Here is a 22,260-nt window from a genome sequence, read left to right as displayed (position 1 = left end):
AGCGGATGGAGTGGGCGTGGAAACAGTTCGTAGGAGGAGCAGGAGGTGTAGCGAGAAGGCGGCCGCCTATAGAACAGCGGCGAGCAGCTTGACGTCGAAGAGGACAACGAGGAGCGGATTAAGGGGGCGTGGGAACAGTTTGTAGGAGGAGCAGGAGGTTTAGCGAGAAGGCGGGGAATGCCGGATAAGTAATAGGACAGAATGGGGACGGAACAGAACATACTTACCCGAATTACCCGTGCCGAGCCTTATACTCGAATTTACCTTAAGGGTGTCCTGCATTTGGGGCAGGACTTATTGCTGGTGTTGGGATTTAGGAGAACTGACTAAGTTAATAGTTAGCGAGCCACATCATCGCCCACTATAATTATAGTTCCTTATTGGGAAGGTCAGGTGGTTCAATTTGCTGAGCGAAAGTGATTCTGTGTAGCCTGTTTAGAGTAGACTACCGATCTGTATGAGTGCGAGTATAATAGCTCGTCCCAAGGGGATTGCTACTGAGGGAAGTCTTCGCAATAAATGCGAAGGAATCAATCCGACGGGCTTAAGATCTGTGTGGTGGATGTGCAAGGGGAGTCCGATGTAAGGAGGAGAATGCCCGGACGGAAGATGATTCTGACAGGATGGATATCTAGCAGTATGATTATCAAGGTATCGAGGTGGCAAGGTTTCAAGGTGTCAAGGTTTCAAGGTCTCGAGGTAACGAGCTACCAGAAGTGATCCGTGGAACGGAATGAGGTCCATTGTGATGCGGAAGACTAAGGGGACTTTTTGATCACACGGACTTAGATATAAAATCCAAGGGAGTAAAAGGAAGTGATATTATCAGAAGGTAGTGCAACTATTTATCCTGATCCGTAAGAACTCGGAATCCTCTAAGCGGTGGTAAGTGTCCATAGTGCGGTAATATGTACAAGACAGCAAGCGGCCTCATGCATGGGAATGCACATGTAATATGGACTGTGGGTGATCAGAGTGACAAAAAGAGAAAAATAACACACCAATGGAGATGGATGGACAGGGATGGACAGGGACCTAAGGCAGGGACGGTATCCGATACGGATTGCGTGTCCGTTAGGTCTCCGGGAGGGGCGGATGTCGACAGAAGAGGTCGGATGGATATGGGTATGGATACCTGATCAGGTGAGCTTCAAATCATGCATAATGGATGATTGTGAGGCTAGCGCTGGAATGTTCGGTACATCGCTGTTGGGTGGGATGTGTGATGAAGTTACAGTCATAACTCTACAGTATCCTGACATATGATTGATGGCATCAGAATATTCAACATGTCATGTGATGTCTGGATTTGGTTATTTTGGTGATGATCAATGGGTTTTCTCTGGGTTATTCATGGCAAGGTTGTACAGTAAGTATAGGACCAGTCCTTTACCCACCACATTTTGAAATGCATCCCACTTCACAGTGGCTTGTTTTTTCGAAAATTGTATTAGACAATAATATTATAATATACATGTAAATACTACAAACCAACTTTTAGAGCTATTGGCGATTGTTACAACAATGGTCGTAGTCGGACTGGGATGGGTAAGCGAAGGACGACAGTCCTAAGCTATCTGTCGTGTATCGGTTGAACGTCAATATACCTGGTAGCCTAAGCCGTCAGGTTGTGACAGAACGGAAGGGGAGGTAAGCTTCTAAGGCGAGAGCCGAAGAAGGGTTTCGTGTTCGACGGTTAAGTCTAGACGAGAGATCGGTATTGACTCAAAGACAAACAGTCTAAGAGAAAAGAGGTATTGACTCAAGGATAGCGATCCAAGAGTATAGCGGGTTCGTGATCAGACTCAAGAGAGTTAACTCGAGAGAATATACAAGTCAAGGTAAAACCCAGTAGAATCAAGTTAAGGAATAATAGTACAAGTGGATCGACTATATATAGGTAAGGATCACAGTGTTCAGGGCAGGTCTGGTAATTGTACAATGGTCAAGAAATGATATATCGGGTAGGCAGAAGTCCATGAGGTCAGGGATAGGTATCAGTGGGAACATCAAGGGAAAAGGAAGTAAGGCCATGAGGCCATAGATCAAGGGTCCAAGGGAAGCGTCTAGCTTCTGTCACAGAAGGTCAGGGTCGGCGGGGATCAAGAAGTGCGTCAAGCATCATGGTGACTCGTGAAAAGGTGAAGGTGTGACGTCATGACGAGGTGAAGAGGTGAAAGGGTCAGAAAAAGATAGGGGCGTCATGTTACTGTAACATTAGCTCCATTTCAAGATGTGAAGTCACCGACTTCTACAAATCAAAGTCGTCCAGCGAGGGGCACATCTCTGAGAAGTGACCTGGAGCGGAGGCTCGACAGGCAAAACAGACGTATGAGGTGCAGGTGTTCGTATGATGACCATTTAAATGGCCACAAAGTCGGCATCGTCTGGATGGTTCTACTTCGACAATGGGGGTGGAAGGTCTAGTGGGAGCTAGGGCTCGACCAACTTCAACCAATCTATCATGAAAATCTCCTTCATCAAGTGCGTTCATCAAGAACTCGGCTTGAGTGTTCAACATTAGGAGGATGTCGTTCGAAACGTGGGTGGGGATGTTATCGTTCAGAAGAGCGCAAGTGATTCTGGCATTCTGCACATAGGCGTTCCAGAGAGCATCAAGCAAGGGAGAGTCGTGAAGTGTCTCTTTTAATGCCTCTAGGGCAAGAGGGTCAAGGAGGTATTGGTGGTAATTCTCATGCATGTAGGGGACGATACGAGTCGTGAAGGGGATGTTGTTCTGGTGGAGGGGGTTCATGCTGATGTTTCTGCTGCTAGAAGATGGGAAAGTCGAAGTCGTTCTTTATAGCCTTGGAGAGTGTCAGCTGCATTTGTAAGTTCAACTTCAGGGAGCCACGAGTTTTCGGAGCTTGGATAGCCTTTCCATGATACAAGGAATTTGCGGCGTCCCTTCTGTCCTTTATGAGCGAGGATGGCTTCGATTTCATATTCTTCTTCGTCATTAATCAGTTCAGGGGGTGGTTCTGTGAAGTTCGGACCGTGGATTTCTGTCTCTTGATAGGATGATAGCTCGGAGGCGTGGAAGACAGGGTGAACTCTCCATGATGGAGGTAATCGGAGTTTGAACGTGATGGGGGATAAGATGTCAATGATTTCGAAGGGGCTGTGTCGTTTCGGAGCGAGCTTCTTGGAAGGGAGATGGGTAATAAGGTGTGAGGCGGATAGCCAAACCTTGTCTCCACGTTTCCAGGGTTCATACTTCTGTCCATGTGATCTTTCGGCCATGCGCTGCATTGCAAGGTTGTGGCAGGCAAGGGCTTCTTCTCTAGCTTTCTGAAGTCTAGTCAATCGTTCTTCTGCAGTGGGGATGGTAGATTCAGGGAATGCGTAGGGGATACCGCGTGGTTCATAGCCCATAGTGAGGAAGAATGGGGATGCGTTGCGGGCATCATGCTTGCGGTGGTTGTGGACAAACTCTGCCATAGGGAGATGTTTGGCCCATTCAGTCGGGGTGGTGCGGCAATAGATGCGCAGATAGGTTTCTAGTTCTTGGTTTAATCGTTCTGTCTGGCTGTCTGTCTGAGGGTGGTATGCGGTGGAGAGGGCAATATCGTAGTCAAGGAGTTGTCCAAGTTCTTTTGCGAGTTTTGAGGCAAACTGGGGGCCTCTATCGGAGATGATCTTGTCGTATAGTCCGAATCTGAGGAAGACTTTTTCGAAGAAAAGCTGAGCTACTCCTTCTGCGGTGATCGTTTTGTTGCAGGGAGCTAAAATTACCCCTTCGTAAGACCATGGTCTACCACGACCATGACTGAGTCATAGCCGTCGGATTTGGGGAGGTCGGTGATGAGGTCAACAGAGACCTGAGAGAAGGGATGGGTTGATGTCGAGGGGGTCGGATGCAAGGGTGGGGTCGTTGGATGGGTATCAGACTTCATTTGCTGGCATGTAGCGCAGCCTTCAACGTATTTTCGGATATAGGTGCCCATTCCGGGCCACCAGTGGTTACGCTTAACCAGTTCTTCAGTCTTGAATCGTCCCGGGTGACCTGTAGTTGCATGGTCATGATGGAGGGAGAGGATCTTGGGTCGGAGTGCGGGGGGAGTGTATGCGCGGTCTTTGTAGAACAGCACACCGCTGTCTAACTTCCAGTCAGAGAGTGCAGACTTCATAGGCGGGGCACAAGTGCCATCTAACGCCTTAGTCGCAGTGTCAATGATCGGGTCAGAGTCAGGGTTGCTTGCTTCATGGAAAGCGTCCGCTAGTGAAGCATCGAGGAGGTTCACAAACAGGTTGTCGGGGAGGAGTGTCATATTTTTGTTATCCGGTTTGCCGTTGGAGTGATCGGGTCTTCTGGAGAGAGCGTCTGGAGTGATGAGTTTGCTTCCAGCGACGTGATGGAATTCGAAGTCAAAGGTGGCGAGGTTGAGTTGCCAGCGGGCTTGCCGTCTGGTCAACTTCTGAGCGGATTGGAAATAGAGGAGATTCTTGTGATCAGTGAATATAATCACGGGATGTGGGTTTCCTTCTAGAAAATGTCTCCATGCTTGGAGGGCGCAGATCACGGCAAGGAGTTCGCGGTCGTAGATCTGGTAGTTTCGTTCTGCTGCGTTCAGGGATTGGGAGAGGTATCCACATGGATGATACAATCCATTTTCGTCGGTTTGGAGGAGGACTGCTCCGGTTGCGAAGAGCGAGGCGTCAGTTGCTAATGCAAACTGCTTGGTGGGATCGGGGTTCTTGAGCACTGGCTCAGAGAGGAAACATTCTTTCAACTTCTGGAATGCGGCTTCGCATCCTTCTGTCCATTGGAAGGGGACATCTTTCTTTGTCAGATCGAGGAGGGGTCGTGCGATGTCGGAGTAGTGAGAGATAAAGTGGCGGTAGAAATTGCAGAAGCCGAGGAATGATTGGACTTCTTTAACTTTGGTGGGTGCTGCCCAATCGCTGATGCCTTTCAGCTTGGCAGTGTCCATCGCGACTTGTCCAGGGCGAATGATCATGCCGAGGTAATCGATTTCTTGTGTGTCAAATGCACACTTTTTGGGTTTCAGGAAGAGGGTCTCTTTCCGGAGGATCTCAAGCACTATTCTAGCGCAAGTTTGGTTTTCTTCGACTGTATCAGAGAATATCAAGATGTTGTCCATGTAGACGATCATCCAGCCTTCATCAATCTGATGCCTGAACGTCTGGTTCATATAGGCTTGGAACATTGCTGGCGAGTTGCAAAGTCCAAAGAACATGACTTTTGGCTCAAAGAGTCCGAAGGAGGTTGTGAAAGCGGCTTTATGGTGATCTTCAGGGTGGATCAGGATGTTGTTGTATCCAGAGCGGACATCCATCTTCATGAAGTATTTCGTGTTTCGAAGTTTCACAATCAAGGGAGGGATGAGGGGGAGTGGGTATGCATTCTTAACCGTCCATTCGTTGATGTAACGGTAGTCTTGGCAGGGTCTCAGGGATCTGTCTTTCTTTCCTACAAAGAAGAAGCTGCTTGCTTGAGGCGACTTCGATGGTTCGATGAAATCCTTGGCAAGATGTTCATCTATGAAAGCCTTGGCGGCTTCAGTTTCTTTCGGAGAGAGCGGGTAGTTTCAGGCGGATTTGGGAATGTATCCTGGCTTCGTTTCAATGTGATGGTCGACTCCCAGTCAAGATGGAGGGAGTTTGTTTAGGCCGTCTTTGGCGAAAATGTCACAGAAATTGTGGAGGTGTTTTGGTACGAGCTCCTCAAAGCTCTTTTTCTTCTTTTCTTGTTCTCCTTTCATGGCAAACTCTTGAGCTTTATTGCTCATCTTCGTGTATTCTTCTTCATGGGATTCTGCTAGAACCCATACGTTGCGAAGTGGGGAGCGGCGAGCGGCTCGTCGGGTTTCTTTCTTAGAGGTGCCGTCACGAGTGGGAGGGGAATCAAAGATCAAATTCTCGATGATCCTTACATTGGTGCCATCAGCGGCATACTCAATGAGGACTTCGTCATCTCGAAGGGGATAGGTGGCGACTTCGTTTACCATTGGTGCGAAGTCTACGTTGCCAACCCATACGTCTTTCATTGTGTCGAAATCCTTTGGATTGATCGAGGTGGGTTCATCAGGGGTGGAGACAGGGACCTTCCCGCTCTTCCTGGTCTTCTTCTTCTTCTTGTCAGTGCACTCCATGACATGCTTTGCATTCAGAGGGAGGCACTTCAAGGGAGAGAAGTCTTCATCATCAGTGTCTTCAACCGTTGGTTTCTTCCCCTTAGGCATAGGAGAACTCTTGATTGCATGCTCAGAATCGTTTTGCGGTTGAGCAGAGGCTGAGCTAGCCAGCTCATTTGTCTTTTCAGATGTTCTCTGTACCTTAGGTTCGGGAAAACTGAACGGTTGGTAATCTTGCGGTTCCGTGTATCCAAATGGCAGATATCCGCTGATCATGTTCTGGATGAATGAGAGCGGTTCCTTTGCTTCTGCGAGCTTGAAGGGGTTCCGTGGTGTCTTTGGGCGAGCTGTTTTCTATGCTGCTGCTGCCCTGTCAGTGTCCATGACTTCGTCATCATAGTCGGATGATTCATCTTCTACCTGAGGTTCAGGTTCAGGTGGTGAGGGGGTGTTGTCGAAGTGATCATCATGATCTTCAATCATGGAAGTGGTGGGAGGTGTAATAACGACCTTCTTTTTCTGAGGTTTTGCACCTGTCTTGGTGGTTTTCTTCTGCGTCTTTGCAGGTGGTGTCGAGGGGGTGGTTTTACTTGTCAAAGCAGACCGGTGGTACTCCGTTCTTTTTCCTTTCATCGTTGATCTCCTTCTCGACAGAGAGGGATCGGGGAGTGGGCAACATGGTGAGAGTGTTGTTGGCCCAGTCGATGTCGGGGGTGTCACGGTCACGGCCATTCTACATAGCTCACGGTCTTTTTACTTACTAACACTGCGCTGATGTACTCCGTCATCGACGGAACAGCTCGTTCGGATATTCTCGGACTCGTTATCCATTGTATCCATTGACTCCTCTACTATTCCCGGTCTCACTCAGTTTCACATTACATTATCACTACTGAAGATACTTATATGTGGTTCAGGGCTTTGTACCTTTCTCTTGTCGAATCAACGCCAGTATCTGGCTCTCTCCCTCGTTTTCCTGCCGCTTGCCTTCCTCGCTTTGTTGAGCGCCCGTTACAGTTTGATTTGACCACACACTCGACAACCCGATTCTCAAAACTCGTATATTCAACTGATATGGCTGATCCTAGCACAAGATCCGAGATGGAGGTTACGTCCGAGCCCCAGTTCAATAATACTCCTACAATGGAGAACTTCCACCAACTTCTACAGGCTGTCTCGGCACTCGGGCAAAGTTCTTATCGACTCGATGAGAACCAACGCACCATTGGACGTGCCCTCGAAGCTATTACTGAAAAGATTTCTACCCTTAGGTTCCCAACTACTCCCGCCAGCGCCTCAAGCATGCATAACTCGACGGATACTGTTGTTCCACGCAGTGTCGCCAAATTTCGGGAACCGCGCCTATTCAAAGGCAACGCAATCGAGGTAGATGCGTTTGTAGACGAGATTCTTAGCGCCGTTGAGCTATCGCGCTCATCCCTGCCTACTGACATGGACAAGGCCTTGTACTTGTCCACCTATTTAGATAATGGTTCTCCTCGCTCGTGGTTCACTGCCATCCGTCGTACCAACAAGGATCTGTTGCACGATTTCGATCTGCTCATTGACAATTTTAGGCACCATTTTGGTGACCCGGACACCGAAGGCACTGCGCTGCGCAAGATCGAGAATCTTCGACAGACTGGCAGTTGCGCTAGCTACGCGTCCAAATTCCGCAAGCTACTCGTTTATGTCAATTTCAATAACTCGACCACCATTCAGAAGTATTACGAAGGGCTAAAGGACGAAGTTAAGGATTTACTACTAACGGTTCATGACCCCCCCACAGAATTCGACGAGTACGTCGCGCTGACGGTCGCTATCGACAATCGACTTCACCGTCGTGAAGTCGAACGCAAGACCTCCAAGAAACCAACGTCTCGTCAACAGAATACTGTAGACTCGACTACTCAGCGCAACACCCAATCCAGACCCTCGACCTCCGCTGGCACTCTATCTCCAGGTATTCCCATGGAGATCGACACCACGAAAACTGTACCCCGTCAACCTCTCACCAAAGAAGAACGGGATCGTTGTTTCACCCAGGGCCTATGCTTGTACTGCGGAGGTACTGAACACACGGTCAAGAATTGCCCGAACATGTCGGAACGTGCCAAGAAGAAACTCAGCGCACGGAACGACTCGGGAAAAGTCTGACTGGTTGTCCCCCTGTCCCTGGGCATCCGGTTAAAGACGATGGGACACGTCAAGACCAATCTGGGACTCCGGTGCCCCCTTTCGTCCGTTTACTGGATGGAACATATACCTCGCTCGTAAAGTCCGCTCCGGCTTACATTTTCTCTTCTAACTCGTATTTGAATTCACCGTTACATTTCTTCATTTCTATTGTCCTTTCGTTCCCTAACAAAAAGCCGATTCATACTTTTGCTCTTATTGACTGTGGTGCAACTACATCGTGCATCTCAGATCGTTTTGCTTCTCGTCACGCTTTAACACGTCGTCCTAAGGACACACCCATACCCATCATGGCGGTTGACGACCGTCCAATCGCATCTGGGCTGATCACCCATGATGTCATCACGCACATTGCAGTTTCTGATCACAAAGAGATACGATCCCTCGCGGTCGTGTCTGTCGCTTACCCCGTTATTCTAGGTCTTGACTGGCTCCGCCAGCACAATCCAAACATCGATTGGGAGGACTCCACCCTCTCACTCGCTTGTTGCAGTCTCACTCGCACGAACCCTGTTACAGTGACGGCAAGAGGCTTTGGTCTCAAACCGAAGCTGCTACCATCCAAGCTCAATGTCTCGACGGCTGTTGGAATTGGCTTTGGTCTCTCCGACGCAGCGTCACACTCCACTCGCACACTCTCCACCACGTCAGCAGCACGTAATGACCCACCTGCACCTGACCCAGAACCCCAATCAACTCACACGAAGACTTTGTTCCTCGCTTCCTTCATGTCTTGGAGTGGCTATGGTCGCTCCAATCCACTTACTACTCCATCCGAAATCCCTACGGTACCCAATATACGTTTTGTCTCTGCGAAGAAATTCGCGAAGGCTGCACGTTCCAACCCAGATGATTCCTTCATGCTCCGCTATCACTCCCCGTCTTCTCCTGTTTACGTCCGCTCCACTGCTTCAAGCTCCATCAATGCTATTGACGATGAAATCCCGATCCCCCCACCAGTCGACATCCCTCCTAAGTACATGGACTATATGTCCACTGTATTCTCACCTGCCAAATTCGAAAAACTCCCGCCTCACCGCCCATATGATGTCGACATTGAATTAGAAGAGGGGAAGACTCCACCATTTGGTCCCCTTTATCGTCTCACACCACTGGAACGCGAAGCACTAACAGAATATGTCAATAAGAATCTCAAGCGTGGCCACATTCGGAGCTCAACCTCCTCAGCTGGTGCTCCGGTTCTCTTCATCTGCAAAAAGACCGGAGAACTCCGTCTCTGCGTCGACTACCGTGGCCTCAACGCCATAACGAAGAAGAATCGTTACCCAGTACCCTTAGTCCATGATCTTCTCGATCGTGTACAGGGTTGTAAAGTTTTCTCTGTTATTGATCTCAAGTCTGCTTACAGCCACCTCCGTATCAAGGAGGGTGACGAGTGGAAGACTGCATTTCGGACACCACTCGGCCTTTTTGAACACCTCGTTGTACCATACGGTCTCACTAACGCTCCTGCAGCTTTTCAATCCTTTATTCAAGATACTCTCCGTGATTTACTTGACATTGTCTGTGTCGTCTACTTGGACGACATTCTAATATTTTCCCGCACACAGGAAGAACATGACAAGCATGTCAAACTGGTACTCGATCAACTCCGCGATGCTCACCTTTGTGCCAATCCTGCAAAGTGTGAGTGGGACAAATCAGAAGTCGAGTACCTGGGCTACGTCATCAGTGCCGACGGCATCAAGATGAACCCCAAGAAACTCGATACCATCGTGTCGTGGCCTGAACCCACGTCCATCAAGGAAATTCAATCATTTCTCGGTTTTGCTAATTTTTATTGTCGTTTCATTGACGGTTATTCCCGCATTGCTCGCCCACTAACTGACTTGACCAAAAAAGATATCTCTTTTGATTTTTCAGATACTGCTCGTACAGCCTTCAACAGACTCAAGCAAGAATTCACCTCGTTTCCTATCCTCCGACACTTCGACCCTCTAAAACCCTGCACAGTTTCGACTGATGCATCAGATTTTGCAGTATCAGGTGTCTTCCAACAGCCTGACGACGACGGAACACTCCACCCCGTCGCTTTCTACTCACGGAAGATGGCCCCTGCAGAAATCAACTATGAGATTCACGACAAAGAGCTACTGGCTGTCATCGAAACATTTCGTGACATGCGAGCATGGCTACTTGGCTCCCCACACCCTATTTCAGTCATCTCAGATCACCGCAACCTCACATACTTTATGTCATCCCAAACTCTCAATCGTCGCCAAGCACGCTGGGCGATGTTTTTATCCGATTTCAATTTTCAACTCATTTGGGCACCGGGGAAGACAAACGTCGCTGACGCACCTTCCCGACGCACAGATTACTTACCCAAGAAGGGGGATGAGACCCTCCTGGGTCAAAATCGTATCGTATTGACATCGAAACACACAGATTCACTCACACCCTCTGAAAACACCCAACTCAATTCATCACCTGTTATCAACGCCATGACAACCCTTTCTATCGACAATTCTGCACTCTTCGAACGATTCAAAACTGCCTTCCAAGAAGACACGGAGTGGCGTGAAGCACTCGTCCGTGGCAATCCAGACTTCACGTCTGAAAGCGGCATCGTGTTTCATAAGGGAAAACTCTTTGTCCCCTTACCATTGCGTGCTGATGTTCTGTTCTCGCGTCATGACGCCATCATTGCGGGCCACCCTGGACGTAATCGCACTTTCGGGCTCGTCGCCCGTGACTACTCATGGCCTGGCATGCAAACTTATGTCCGGCGCTATGTAGAGGCCTGTGATACCTGCGCTCGCATCAAAACCCCTCGTCACAAGCCATATGGCTTACTCCAACCCCTCGACATTCCAGCTCGTCCATGGAAATCCATATCCATGGATTTCATTGTCAAACTCCCAACATCTCACAATTATGACTCAATATGGGTCGTCTGTGATCGACTCACACGATATTCTCATTTCATCCCTTGCCAAGAGACGCTCACAGCTCCTGATCTTGCCTGGCTATTTCTCGATCGAATCTTTCGTTTGCACGGTCTCCCAGACTCCATCGTCTCCGACCGCGGTTCCGTCTTCATATCGAAGTTCTGGTCTGAACTCACTTCGTTACTCAAAATCAACACTCGCACATCAACAGCTTATCACCCGCAGACTGACGGTCTGACAGAACGTACGAACCAGACACTAGAGACCTATCTCCGTGCCTATTGTTCTTATCAGCAAGATGATTGGGTCGACTACCTCCCTCTTGCTGAATTCGCATTTAATAACCTCGAGAACTCTTCTACTCGTCAAACTCCATTCTTCGCTAACTATGCTTTTCACCCATCATTTGAGCCACAGATCACCGAACGTTCAACCGTTCCCGCTGCTGCCGACCTCGCTACACGTCTTGATGCAATTCACGCAGAGCTTCGTGCCGAGCTGCAATTCGCACAAGACGTGCAGACTAAGTACTACAACAAGAAAGTACTACCAGCACCCGAGTTTCAACCAGGACAACTGGTTTGGCTCTTGCGCCGTAACATCAAGACCACACGCCCGTCTTTGAAACTCGACCATCGTAGACTCGGTCCATACCCTGTCATTCGTAAAATCGGCTCTTCCGCTTATCTTCTTCGACTCCCTTCCTATCTATCCCGTCTCCACCCTGTATTCAATGTCTCTCTTCTCGAACCGTACTCAGACCCATCCGATTTCCATGCCCATGCTCCACCACTCCCTTTCGACCTCGCCGATGACCCTGCCAATGATATCAAGACGTTACTCGACTGCCGCAAGATTGGACACCGCTACAAATATCTCGTACGGTGGAAATCATTGCCAGAGTCAGAAGACTCCTGGCTCTCACTTTCCGACATCCCGACGTCGTTCAACGAACTCATTGAACATTTCCATCGTCGACATCCTCGTTCCCCACGTCCTCACTCTTTCGATATCAATAAAAACTATCATGATTCATCTATTACTGATTATTCTTCTACTCCTTCTTCTATTCAGGTATCTTCGCCCATCGTGCCCTCCGAGCCCTCGTCCGTGCCTCCTGCGCCTGCCCTCACTGCCGTTCCTCCTGCCACTGCCCGTCCTCCGTCACCCGCTGCCGTACGTCAGAGATTGAGATCTGAGTACGTGCCTCCCATGCAGACGACGACCCGTGGGGGTCGTGTCTCGCGTCCCGCTGAAAGACTCGACCTCTAGCTTCATCCTCACTCACCCTAGAAGGGGGATGATGTCACGGTCACGGCCATTCTACATAGCTCATGGTCTTTTTACTTACTAACACTGCGCTGATGTACTCCGTCATCGACGGAACGGCTCGTTCGGATATTCTCGGACTCGTTATCCTTTGTATCCATTGACTCCTCTACTATTCCCGGTCTCACTCAGTTTCACATTACATTATCACTACTGAAGATACTTATATGTGGTTCAGGGCTTTGTACCTTTCTCTTGTCGAATCAACGCCAGTATCTGGCTCTCTCCCTCGTTTTCCTGCCGCTCACCTTCCTCGCTTTGTTGAGCGCCCGTTACAGGGGGTCATTGTGGAGAGGAAGGGTTTTCCTAAGAGGAACTCATCTCTCTTGGAACGTGACGTTGAACTTGCCCCACATGGTCCGTCCATCTAGTCTGATGGCAAGCAGGCAGTACCGGCGTACTTTTCCTGGATCATTGAAAACAGCGTTATCTTTGACTTTACCAGTCCTTTACCCACCTCGATTTAGAAATTTTAGATGTCACATCATGCAGCACAACAGCGTGACAGCTATGTGTGACACACTCGCCAAGATAAGACCTTCACAAACTATTGTGTTCAATCTACCCACTCTGTAGAAGGAACAAAGCAGACTTTCACAAATATGTTGGAGGCATAAATGATGTTTGAAGTATATACTTTATATCCTACCAGCCACTTTTTCTTGAAAAAAAATCATTGATCAACTATGACTCTGAATAGAATTCACTGAGGAAGAAAAAATCAACTAATTTGTGTCATGCACAACATCGCGGACATCAAGTATTCATCGTACACTATAGCAATGTCCATTGAGGCCTCGTCTTCAATTACTTTCTATGTGTTGATACGGAAAAATGAAGAAATCAGAAGTTTTGCCTGAGGTGGGTAAAGGACCGGTCCTATACTGTATGTGGTATATAGGAATCAGGAATGTGATGGCGCCGACATTAGTGACGAGTCACCCGGCATGCTACAGCAAGAGGATTCCCGAGGATTCTATCACCGGTGCGTTTCGCAGAGATAAACCAGCTAGAACTATGAGGAAGCGTAATGGGTAATGAGGCTACTTACATGCGCATGTGATAGCCATTTATGCCTGAACACTGTTTGGCAGGAACCGTATTCAAAACCATCGACTCTCCCATTAATTCCTGAACACCCTTGCCCATAATCACAAAACTCCAGCTTTGCGAATCTTCGTCAAAGAATCACGGGGATGTCATATCGCTCCAACTAACAGGGTACCACGGATAAAGTCCCGATACGTGATCATTGAGATAGTAGACGAGTGCCAGTAATAAGCCTTATTCTCATCGGAGGGAAAGTCGTATCGAGTGCAGTGCAGCGATATAGATAGTTAACCATCGTTGGTTTGCGCATCTTGATCATCCACTCTTCTGCGCTTTGTCGCGGTGCCGTTCATAGGCTCATCGACATGACAGTTAAGCTCTTCATGGCGAGTAACATAGCACCCCAATGCCTCACTCCAAACATAGTCGTGGGACAAAATTTTGGTCAGAAATTTGAATGCGGCAACGTTCGCAAAGGGCACATTCGTTCGTGGGTCTAGATACTTCGCCGGTGTCCCAGTGATTGGACAGGTTCGAACAGGTCGACCTAGAGCGAGAGTTATGCGACTACGAAAAAACTGAGCGAAAGATAAACTCACTCAACGGGCGCTGCTTCCCCGTGAACACACGAACTTCGTCCCATTTGACATCATCGCCAAACATAGCTGACATGGTATCTTTCCATGGCGGTTTAGCTGCTGATGGATCTTGCGATAGCTCATGCACAACATAGTTCTTGCAAACGTCGTCAACTCTTTCTTGCGTGGGAGGCGGAATTGGTGGGGGTTGCATGGGATAATAATAATACGATGATTGAGATGGCGTGTTTGCAGATGGTGTTGATGACTGCGGTTGTGCTGTGGCAGCCAAGCCTTGTGATGGTGTGGACGAAACTGCCGGCGTTTGGCTTGGTGGTGCTGGAACGTATGCACGAAAGGGAGACTGGTAAGTTTGTGTCCCGGAATAGGAAGTTCCTTGATGCGGATTGTAGACGAAGCCGTACTGTGATGGATATGGGGCAGGCGCCAGAGGTGTGACTTCAACTTTGACTTGTTCTTTTCGGCTAATCCATCGCAACACCGGACCTTCAAGGGCAGTTCGAACTACACGAGCACGCGCACGCTTCTCTTCTTCCAGTTTGAGATAATCTCGGTGCTCAATAATATTTCCCTCCTCCGTGTCGAGGGCACGCGCGATAAGTTCGTCTTGTGCTGGAGCTTTAGTGACAACTCTTGCCTTCTTCGGAATGGTGGCCTGCAGGAGAGATAATGAAGTGCGTCGAGCATAAAGTTGGATGAGGGCTTACACGCTTCTCTTCTGCATCCTTCATTCTATTCACGGTCGCCGAGGTATTCATGATTGTATGTGATCTCTGACTCTGCCGTTGCCTTGTACCACCTTCAATCACTTCTCCTGTCTCTGCGTTAACTGCGACACCAAGAGATACACGTCTTTTGAGCTTCTGAGACTCTTTTTTAGGTTTCTTCCCTGAAGCCTCTGCTTGGGGGTGAAAGGTGACCCTCTGGCGAGCATGAGCAGCGGCGGTAGCTTTCTCCACCCTTACGCGCGCACTCTAGAAGCCTATGAGTTTATTTCGGAACAACATGCAATCAATAAATACCCTTCTCTCTCTCCTTTCCTCATCCTCGACAGCCTTTTCACCAGTATCAAAACCTTCAGTAGTTGCCTCGTCGTCCGTGCTCGCGAAATCTGATTCAAAGATATCTTCCTCATCTAGATACAGCATAAGACATATTCCGTCAGTATTTAGCGCATCACATTCACCTTTGTCGTTGACAAAGTCAACATCTTCCTCAGCCTCGTTAACTTCCTCGACAGCGAGCTCAGCCAGGGCCGCCTCCATCCTGATGATATTCAGTGTCAGTATACCAGTAAAAAAACTGTACAGACCTGTTCCCCGCCGTGCTTCTCCTCGACCGACGCGATACCAGTGTATCCTCTTCAGCCATATTGGATGATTAGTATGTAGTTCCGCGATTAGAGTGAGAAGGCAGGCCACCAAGAAAGGGGAGAGGCTTTCGAATTCAACAAGATCAAACAACCTACAGCTCAATTTGCGCAAACTACGTACATTTCACCTCTTCTGTTCCATTTAAAATGCCTCGGAAACCCAAATTCATTCCAGGGCCTTCTCGACTGTCCGTCATACTAAATGACCTCAATAAGGAGCCAAGGCTGTCCTTGACTGGTCTGCGGGGGATAAGCTTGAAGCTGGCTACTAGAAACGATCATTTCGGAGCACGGTAAGCTATCCTATAGACAACTCGGGTACACGCGTTCTAAGTCAGACCTAGGCATTTTGTGAAGGAAGAGCTTAGACGTATACGGTATGCCAACCCACAACTCAACGTGGAGGTGAAGAAGCTTCCAAAAACTCTACAAGACAATTGGACGCCTGAGATGGTCGTCGAGTTCGGTAAGTCAATTCTGTTATTGTATTTCTTTGACGTTCTGACGCGCTTCTTCGTTCCCTTTTTATGACCATTCTTTGTCAATTGTACAGAGGACGGAACTAAGACTACCATCGACATTTCAAATAAATGGTCCACATCAATTACCAAGGAACTAATGGACCTTGCTGGCGGTGACCCATGGAAAGAGTACAAGGCGGCTGCTCAAACTGCTGGCCTGCCCATTCTCCCAGGCGAGGAGAAGGAACGCTTAGCAGCTGCTAAGAAACGGACACCGAAGTTGAACACCCGTAGCCCAGAGAATTTGGAGGCCATGGTGGAAAATATGTTGTCATCACCTGAGCGTCCAAAGACCGGAGCCGCTGCCATACTACCCTAATTTCATGATACTCTCACTTCAGCTATTAGACACGTGCATGTGTTGCCCAATAATGAACCCACTAAAGACTCGTTATACTGGCGGAATTTACATAGGAGTGGACCAGTCATCCAGCGAACCATCCAGCGATCAGCACAACCATCCCAATTCCAAATACAACCGCCGACAGATCATCAAGAATAGCGCCTCCCATCCTGATATAGCGCAGGCCATTCGTAATGATGGATGGGAATGGTGGGGGCAAGTGAGGCAGAGCTAGCGCCAACAAAGCCGGAGGCTGCACTTGGTTCTGTCCGAGTACAATCAGCACAATATTCATTCGCAGCCTGAGGAGGCTTACATTGCCCGTGTATATACGTATGGAGTGAAGCATCACTTGCACAGTCATAAACGCCCACATAAACGGCTATACGTCGATCAGCGACACTATTCTTCAAGCAAGCACGAGCCACTGACCACAAACTGCACTCCCCAGCCGTCAATGCTAGAGCTTCTCCAGGCAAGCTCTGCCCAACGTTTCCAGAAAATTTCCGAAGTGCCACCACTGCGCTCGACTAATATTTGAGGCTCTTTGAAAAGAACAAAAAATGCCAGAATGAACCATGTGCACAAAATGTGTAGCAATGGCGTGAACTTCTGCATGATCGAGGGGGGCTTTGCAGGTGCTTGAGGAGCGGGTACTTTTCCAGTAGCGCCGCCACGAGACGGGTCCATTTGCTGCAAGGAATTCATGATAGCAGCAAAAGGATCACCTGGAGGAGGTGGAGTTGTTCCATTGGAGGCCACAGCTGAGATCTGAGGTTGAGGAAATGGCGGAGAATTGGCTGCGCCACCCATGAGAGCTTGAAAGAACTGCTTTTGATGCTCTTCTGACCAAACGGATGGGTCGGGTGCTGCTCCGCCAAGGCCTGCTTGTCCGAAAGAGAACGGGGGATGCATGTCTGGTGGTGGAGGTATACTCGGCCCTTCGCCCACAAAACTAGCAGCTGCAGCTCTGGGAGGGATATCTATGGCACAGTTAATACTATCTGTGATGCGTCAAGTCAAATCACTCACCAGCATTCAAATAAGCTGGAGCATCTTCTCCGCGAGCAGTCGTCGTCAATTTCGACAGGCGGTCATTTCCTCTGCTGAGAATAGCTTTGCGACGAGCCTCTGCGCGAGCTGTAGCTGACATCGTGATGGTCGTTACTTTAGTCTAGTTAAATGCAGACAGTGTGCTGTCTGCCTTTTTACGATTGACGTGGTAGGCAAAAACGTTGGTAGTGCGTAATAGGAAGCGGACCCTGACACGTTTTGGGAATGAGGCTGATCTGCTCCGAAACATCTGTTCATCTTGTTTCTAACTTTCTCGTCGACCATCATGTCCAGACAGGACAAAGCCACGACCGAAAGAAATTCCAGAATTCTCAAAGAACTGGTCAAGCAGCCAGACAATAAAGTCTGTGCAGATTGCAAGCGGAACGGTCGGTCTTCTCCCCATTGCCCATCTCCCAGCTTTTCAAATGATTTTCGAACCAGATCCTCGTTGGGCATCATGGAATTTGTGCGTTTTGCATTTCCGCTTCTGTTCTAGCCTGACCATGCTTTCTAGAGGTGTCTTCCTGTGCATTCGCTGTTCAGGCATCCATCGTGGCATGGGAACGCATATCAGCCGCGTCAAGTCCGTCGATCTTGATATCTGGACACCGGAACAAATGGAGGTAATTCCATGCTACTCATGTGTTAGTCTCACCGCTTGCTTAACGTCGTTTACTTCCCAGTCGATTCAGAAATGGGGGAATCGCCGTGCCAACTTGTACTGGGAATCACATCTCAAGTCTGGTCATGTCCCCCCAGACCAGTATGTGATTATAGCCCTACCATCCGAACACTAATTCACACTTTATCATAGCAAAATGGAGTCATTCATACGTTCAAAATATGAATCCCGGAGATGGGCACTTGATGGACCCCCGCCGTCCGATCCATCGGTTCTTGAGAGTGAAACCTCAAATGGGCATGCTTCACAGGCTATTGAACAGTCTCTCCCTGCGGCTACGCAGTCCTCACGCCCAACTCATATCACTAATACCAGTATATCGGGTGCAAGACCAGCATCTCCTGCACTGCAGACCCACATAACAACACGTCAGCCTCAATCTCGTCAGTTGCTCTCATCCGCAATCGCCGGCAGAGCAATCAACTCTGAAGTTCCTATAATTACTTCACCGACATCTGCCGCACCTCAGCCGACATTGGCGCAGCCCGCCGCCCCGACTCAAGATGACCTATTCTCACTGGACTTCCACGCACCCGCTCAGAAGGCAGCCTCGCCACCACCATCTAAAGATATGAAATCAGATATCATGTCCCTCTTTTCCTCTGCTCCTGCTGTCGCCCCTAGCAATTCCAACCTGTCGACAGGTGCCAGTGCTTTTGGCGCCTTTGCGTCCCCCTCTCAGCCACAATCAGCCTGGGACCAGTTTGGAAGCGCTCCGCAGACACAACCTCAGCCTACAAGCATGATGGGTACGGGTGGCACTAGTTTGTGGGGCGCTTCTTCTTCTAGCTGGGGCGCTACTCCCGTTGCACCCTCCCCAAATACCCTATGGGGGAGCTCAGTCATTCCTACGGCACAACAGCCCCAGCCTCAAGCGAATTCATCTAACACGAATGACATCTGGGGATCGTCTGTCTCCGCACCAAGTAACGACAGCAGCCTTTGGGGCACTTCTCAGGTGCAGCCTGCCCAAAAGAAAGATGACGTGTTCGGGGACCTGTGGGGCGATTTCAAATAACATCGATTTTGCCCTAGATACAATTTGATAGATAACTGTCTTGTTACACATTAGACCCGTGACCCTTGGTTAACTCGATGTCCTGCGCCGGTATTAGTTTCATCGGGGAGGAACCTAGGCATCTCTCACCTGCTCAATAAGATCACGGGCAATGGGGTGGAATGAACTCTTGTGTTCTTGATACTTGTCCTGTGCCATCGCTTCGTTGACAGCAAACACCGCCCTGAATATTGGCCGACAGAACTTCATCCGACCCTTCACCATGCCATCCTCTTCCCCAACAATCCAGCCCAAAGCCGCTGTAGCATATTGCTCTGACTTGGCTGACTTGTGATCAAGTAAAGCTACTTGGTAAAACCTCAGGCGAAGCTCCGCATTGGGCGAATTATCTAGCCCGTAGAGGTTACCAAGGTCATCGATATGCGCCACTGGCAATGGGTCGAAGGACTGTAGTCGTTCAAGGAAAGCGCCTGATAAGGTGCAGTCAGCAGCAAAGACCGTGAGCGAGACTCGTGCTCACCGATCTGGTTGGCATCCATCCCATTGATATCGGTGGCGCTGAACTCAGATGTATCTTTGGTCTTGCTCCACCTCTCAGCAAGCTTGTAGGACTGTTGTGCGAGGGTCATGTCATATTCCATGGGCACAGGAAGGGTGACACCCGTTCCAAAAAGCCAAGCCTACGTTGACACAATCGTGAGTTGAGTGACTCGAAGGACAGAAGATCTAATACTTGCATCCCAATCAATGCTTTTGAGCGCTTCAAGCTCGTCGCCCCCACCAAACTGCGTGTAGTAGGCAAAAAGATGATCCTTCCACATGTCTGTGGTGATGCTTTTACCCATAAATGTCTTGACATAATCTTTCATATATGGGAGGAACACGTCTAAACCACCTAACGTCCGTTCTGAAAGCCCAAATACTTTGTCAATAGCCTGAAGGGCCCCTTAGACTAAACAAGCACCACTGACCAATGTGAAGGAGGAAATTAGCGCCTTTGTCGTATGGTACTGAGCTATAGGCGTCGTCGGGGTTTTCGCCCTTCTCAAACTCAATCCGCAATTTCTGATACTTCTTGTTGCGCAGCTCATAAAACTTGAGGTCGTCGTAAAGGTCCTTCGCACCGGTCAAGAAAGAGAATCCCCGGTGAGCAGGGGAATGCAATATCTGCTGGAGGAGGCGCTCAATGTATGTCGTCCAACCTTCGTTGAGCCAAAAGTGCGAAGCGTCTGCGTGTCTGTGCAATAAAATCAGTCAAAAAAAAAGGAGAGGAAGGAGGATATTCTGACGTTATACCATTCCCAAAGTAGGAGTGCGTGATCTCGTGGACGACGACGTCCACCAGTGTCCTGTCACCAGTTAACAAAGCTGACCTTTGGTCAGATATATATCTTGATAAGTCGCATGTACTAACTTGGCGTGACAAATGTCAAACATGCATTTTCCTGGATCTCCATCAGAATCTGATATGAGGGATATAAAAGAACGCACCATGCCGCCATAAGGAAATGCCGGAGGCAAAACCAGGAGGTCATACACGCCAAATTTATACGACATGCCAACGAGTTCCTCCTCTGCAGCCAAAAACCTGTGCAAGGAGTTCTCAAATGTCCCATAAATCCTGAGCCTCTGAAAAGGACCTTGTCGTGTCTTCCTTGAATTCCCACCAAGCATCATTAATCATGTCAGGTTCGGCCCACACTCCGCTCGTCCAGTCTTTTCCTTCAAGCTTTTCGAATGCACGATAGCAAAGATTTCCTGACGCGATTGCAATCAAGTAAGATGGTATTGGCACCGGCTGGGTATCAAGTAGGTCAAGGTAAGGCTTAATGCTCCTGCTGAGTACTGCGCACCTGGTTGTAAACGTAGGTGACTTCGTCCTGCCCGACAATCTTCCCATCGTGTACAGGCCCTTCCGCAGGCGGGGACACTCGAATAGCAGACATCAGCGCAGGAAGCACAGACGAGATCTTCGCTTCATATGTCTACTGATGTTCTCAGTTACAAATCACAACTGCGCGGGACCAACAATGACTGACGGCTTTCACGGATGGAGTGTCTGAGTGTATCGTACACTGTTTAAGCTGCTGCAGTACAATATATATATACCGAAACTTGCCTTGACATGGGAAAAGACCTCTTGCATAAATCGGCTGGCACTGACTGAACAGGTAAGGATGGGTCTTGCCATGCGTTTGTCTTTCCAAATATCCATTTAGCGGGAACATGGAGCAAGCTGTTCGATGGATACTAACGCTTTGTCGAGCCACTGCAATGCCTTGCATCCTGGCTCCGTTGTGTTATACTCGATCGTCACTTTCACCGACGATCCTGGCTGCAGACCGGCAGGAAGCAGAATATACAGCGCAGAGCCCATGACTTCATGCTTTTCTCCCAAGGAGTACTACACGCTCAGACGCTATGGCACTTTGAACCCGAAAACATCGAAGAGGAATGTCTGCGCACCTGAGCATTGCTAGACTCGCCCTCGACGTACACGCGCTTGATCACGACATCCCATGTATCAAAGCTATATACATAAGTACTCGCCGCATTACACGGATAGGTAGCAAACGCACATAACCTCCTTCAAGTCGCTCGTGTGCACGGTAAGTTCGTGTGTGATAGAGCCCTTGATCACCTTCTCGAGGAAGTCAATCGACCAATCGAGTGAGAAGTGCTTTGTGCTGATCTGACGATAGTTTGATTGAGAGGTTGGATCAGTAGTTTCAGCGCTCATCATAATTGTTGCCACGGAGTTGTGGTAGTAAGGTGGAGACGAGCTTCCTATCCAAGCACCCCTTGCAAGAATTTATTTAACCACCGTTGCCTCGAGGCTCACGTAGTGTTAACCAAATGGAAGTAAGCAAGACGAGACGAGAACAAGGGCTACAGGGCTGCATTAGGCAGGCGAACAGCCGAGTCGTACCACTCTATCGTCGACTAGACCAATAAGTGTTTTCTGTTTTGAAGTCCGTGTGATTCGGATGTTCCCCAGTATCACGCGAGTCACTGACTATCGTTAACATTTCACACATCTGGGGTAAGCGAAACACCAAGGAGGATAAGATTATAAAACAACAC

At 48.9% G+C, this 22,260-nt stretch overlaps 6 protein-coding genes across 6 annotated transcripts; 3 read left to right on the top strand and 3 right to left on the bottom strand.

Moving 5' to 3' along the window:
• Positions 1 to 908: 908 nt before the first annotated feature.
• Positions 909 to 1,852, top strand: DEU56DRAFT_896768 (uncharacterized protein; the record flags this gene model as incomplete). The annotated part of the gene is made up of 3 exons (XM_041356431.1): positions 909 to 1,125; positions 1,280 to 1,369; positions 1,502 to 1,852. The coding sequence occupies 3 exons, from the start codon at positions 909 to 911 to the stop codon at positions 1,570 to 1,572; spliced, it is 378 nt and encodes a 125-aa protein (XP_041215431.1). The 3' UTR covers positions 1,573 to 1,852.
• Positions 1,853 to 13,722: 11,870 nt separating this feature from the next.
• Positions 13,723 to 15,861, bottom strand: DEU56DRAFT_438 (YL1 nuclear protein-domain-containing protein). Its single transcript, XM_041346228.1, has 5 exons — positions 15,497 to 15,861; positions 15,207 to 15,450; positions 14,892 to 15,158; positions 14,185 to 14,839; positions 13,723 to 14,132 (listed from the first exon to the last, which is right to left on the bottom strand). Exons 1-5 carry the CDS (start codon positions 15,553 to 15,555, stop codon positions 13,873 to 13,875), a joined length of 1,485 nt encoding a protein of 494 aa, XP_041215430.1. The 5' UTR covers positions 15,556 to 15,861; the 3' UTR covers positions 13,723 to 13,872.
• Positions 15,653 to 16,472, top strand: DEU56DRAFT_874572 (uncharacterized protein). The gene is made up of 3 exons (XM_041355986.1): positions 15,653 to 15,849; positions 15,901 to 16,022; positions 16,110 to 16,472. The coding sequence occupies exons 1-3, from the start codon at positions 15,704 to 15,706 to the stop codon at positions 16,394 to 16,396; spliced, it is 555 nt and encodes a 184-aa protein (XP_041215429.1). The 5' UTR covers positions 15,653 to 15,703; the 3' UTR covers positions 16,397 to 16,472.
• On the bottom strand, positions 16,473 to 17,682 carry DEU56DRAFT_844751 (uncharacterized protein). The gene is made up of 4 exons (XM_041355115.1): positions 17,453 to 17,682; positions 16,853 to 17,403; positions 16,737 to 16,802; positions 16,473 to 16,685 (listed from the first exon to the last, which is right to left on the bottom strand). Exons 1-4 carry the CDS (start codon positions 17,571 to 17,573, stop codon positions 16,503 to 16,505), a joined length of 921 nt encoding a protein of 306 aa, XP_041215428.1. The 5' UTR covers positions 17,574 to 17,682; the 3' UTR covers positions 16,473 to 16,502.
• An 18-nt stretch (positions 17,683 to 17,700) lies between these two features.
• Positions 17,701 to 19,176, top strand: DEU56DRAFT_968791 (uncharacterized protein; the record flags this gene model as incomplete). The annotated part of the gene is made up of 5 exons (XM_041359398.1): positions 17,701 to 17,862; positions 17,918 to 17,942; positions 17,991 to 18,099; positions 18,160 to 18,239; positions 18,291 to 19,176. Exons 1-5 carry the CDS (start codon positions 17,760 to 17,762, stop codon positions 19,174 to 19,176), a joined length of 1,203 nt encoding a protein of 400 aa, XP_041215427.1. The 5' UTR covers positions 17,701 to 17,759.
• Positions 19,157 to 22,163, bottom strand: DEU56DRAFT_762660 (peptidase family M1-domain-containing protein). Its single transcript, XM_041350744.1, has 14 exons — positions 21,756 to 22,163; positions 21,643 to 21,706; positions 21,432 to 21,580; positions 21,296 to 21,375; positions 21,216 to 21,235; positions 21,030 to 21,161; positions 20,817 to 20,974; positions 20,668 to 20,764; positions 20,591 to 20,621; positions 20,466 to 20,544; positions 20,148 to 20,413; positions 19,914 to 20,083; positions 19,697 to 19,856; positions 19,157 to 19,646 (listed from the first exon to the last, which is right to left on the bottom strand). Exons 1-14 carry the CDS (start codon positions 21,917 to 21,919, stop codon positions 19,291 to 19,293), a joined length of 1,926 nt encoding a protein of 641 aa, XP_041215426.1. The 5' UTR covers positions 21,920 to 22,163; the 3' UTR covers positions 19,157 to 19,290.
• Positions 22,164 to 22,260: the final 97 nt, after the last annotated feature.

Source organism: Suillus clintonianus (genome assembly GCF_016758775.1).
Source record: "Suillus clintonianus strain FC179 chromosome Unknown DEU56scaffold_1, whole genome shotgun sequence".
Taxonomy (NCBI): domain Eukaryota; kingdom Fungi; phylum Basidiomycota; class Agaricomycetes; order Boletales; family Suillaceae; genus Suillus; species Suillus clintonianus.
The sequence above is the reverse complement of the archived record's forward strand: the minus strand, read 5'-3'. Positions and strand labels throughout refer to the sequence as shown.

Coding starts and splice junctions, on each gene's coding strand:
- DEU56DRAFT_762660 (XM_041350744.1), bottom strand. CDS start 21,919: ATGATGAGCGCTGAAACTACTGATCCAACCTCTCAATCAAACTATCGT. Junction 21,707..21,755: donor AGCGACTTGAAGGAGGTTAT/GTGCGTTTGCTA, acceptor TTATGTATATAG/CTTTGATACATGGGATGTCG. Junction 20,622..20,667: donor CATTTCCTTATGGCGGCATG/GTGCGTTCTTTT, acceptor ATGGAGATCCAG/GAAAATGCATGTTTGACATT.
- DEU56DRAFT_438 (XM_041346228.1), bottom strand. CDS start 15,555: ATGGCTGAAGAGGATACACTGGTATCGCGTCGGTCGAGGAGAAGCACG. Junction 14,840..14,891: donor AGGATGCAGAAGAGAAGCGT/GTAAGCCCTCAT, acceptor TCTCTCCTGCAG/GCCACCATTCCGAAGAAGGC. Junction 14,133..14,184: donor GGGGAAGCAGCGCCCGTTGA/GTGAGTTTATCT, acceptor CTCTCGCTCTAG/GTCGACCTGTTCGAACCTGT.
- DEU56DRAFT_874572 (XM_041355986.1), top strand. CDS start 15,704: ATGCCTCGGAAACCCAAATTCATTCCAGGGCCTTCTCGACTGTCCGTC. Junction 15,850..15,900: donor AACGATCATTTCGGAGCACG/GTAAGCTATCCT, acceptor AGTCAGACCTAG/GCATTTTGTGAAGGAAGAGC. Junction 16,023..16,109: donor TGAGATGGTCGTCGAGTTCG/GTAAGTCAATTC, acceptor TCAATTGTACAG/AGGACGGAACTAAGACTACC.
- DEU56DRAFT_844751 (XM_041355115.1), bottom strand. CDS start 17,573: ATGTCAGCTACAGCTCGCGCAGAGGCTCGTCGCAAAGCTATTCTCAGC. Junction 16,803..16,852: donor GCTGGGGAGTGCAGTTTGTG/GTCAGTGGCTCG, acceptor ATCGACGTATAG/CCGTTTATGTGGGCGTTTAT. Junction 16,686..16,736: donor TACGTATATACACGGGCAAT/GTAAGCCTCCTC, acceptor GTACTCGGACAG/AACCAAGTGCAGCCTCCGGC.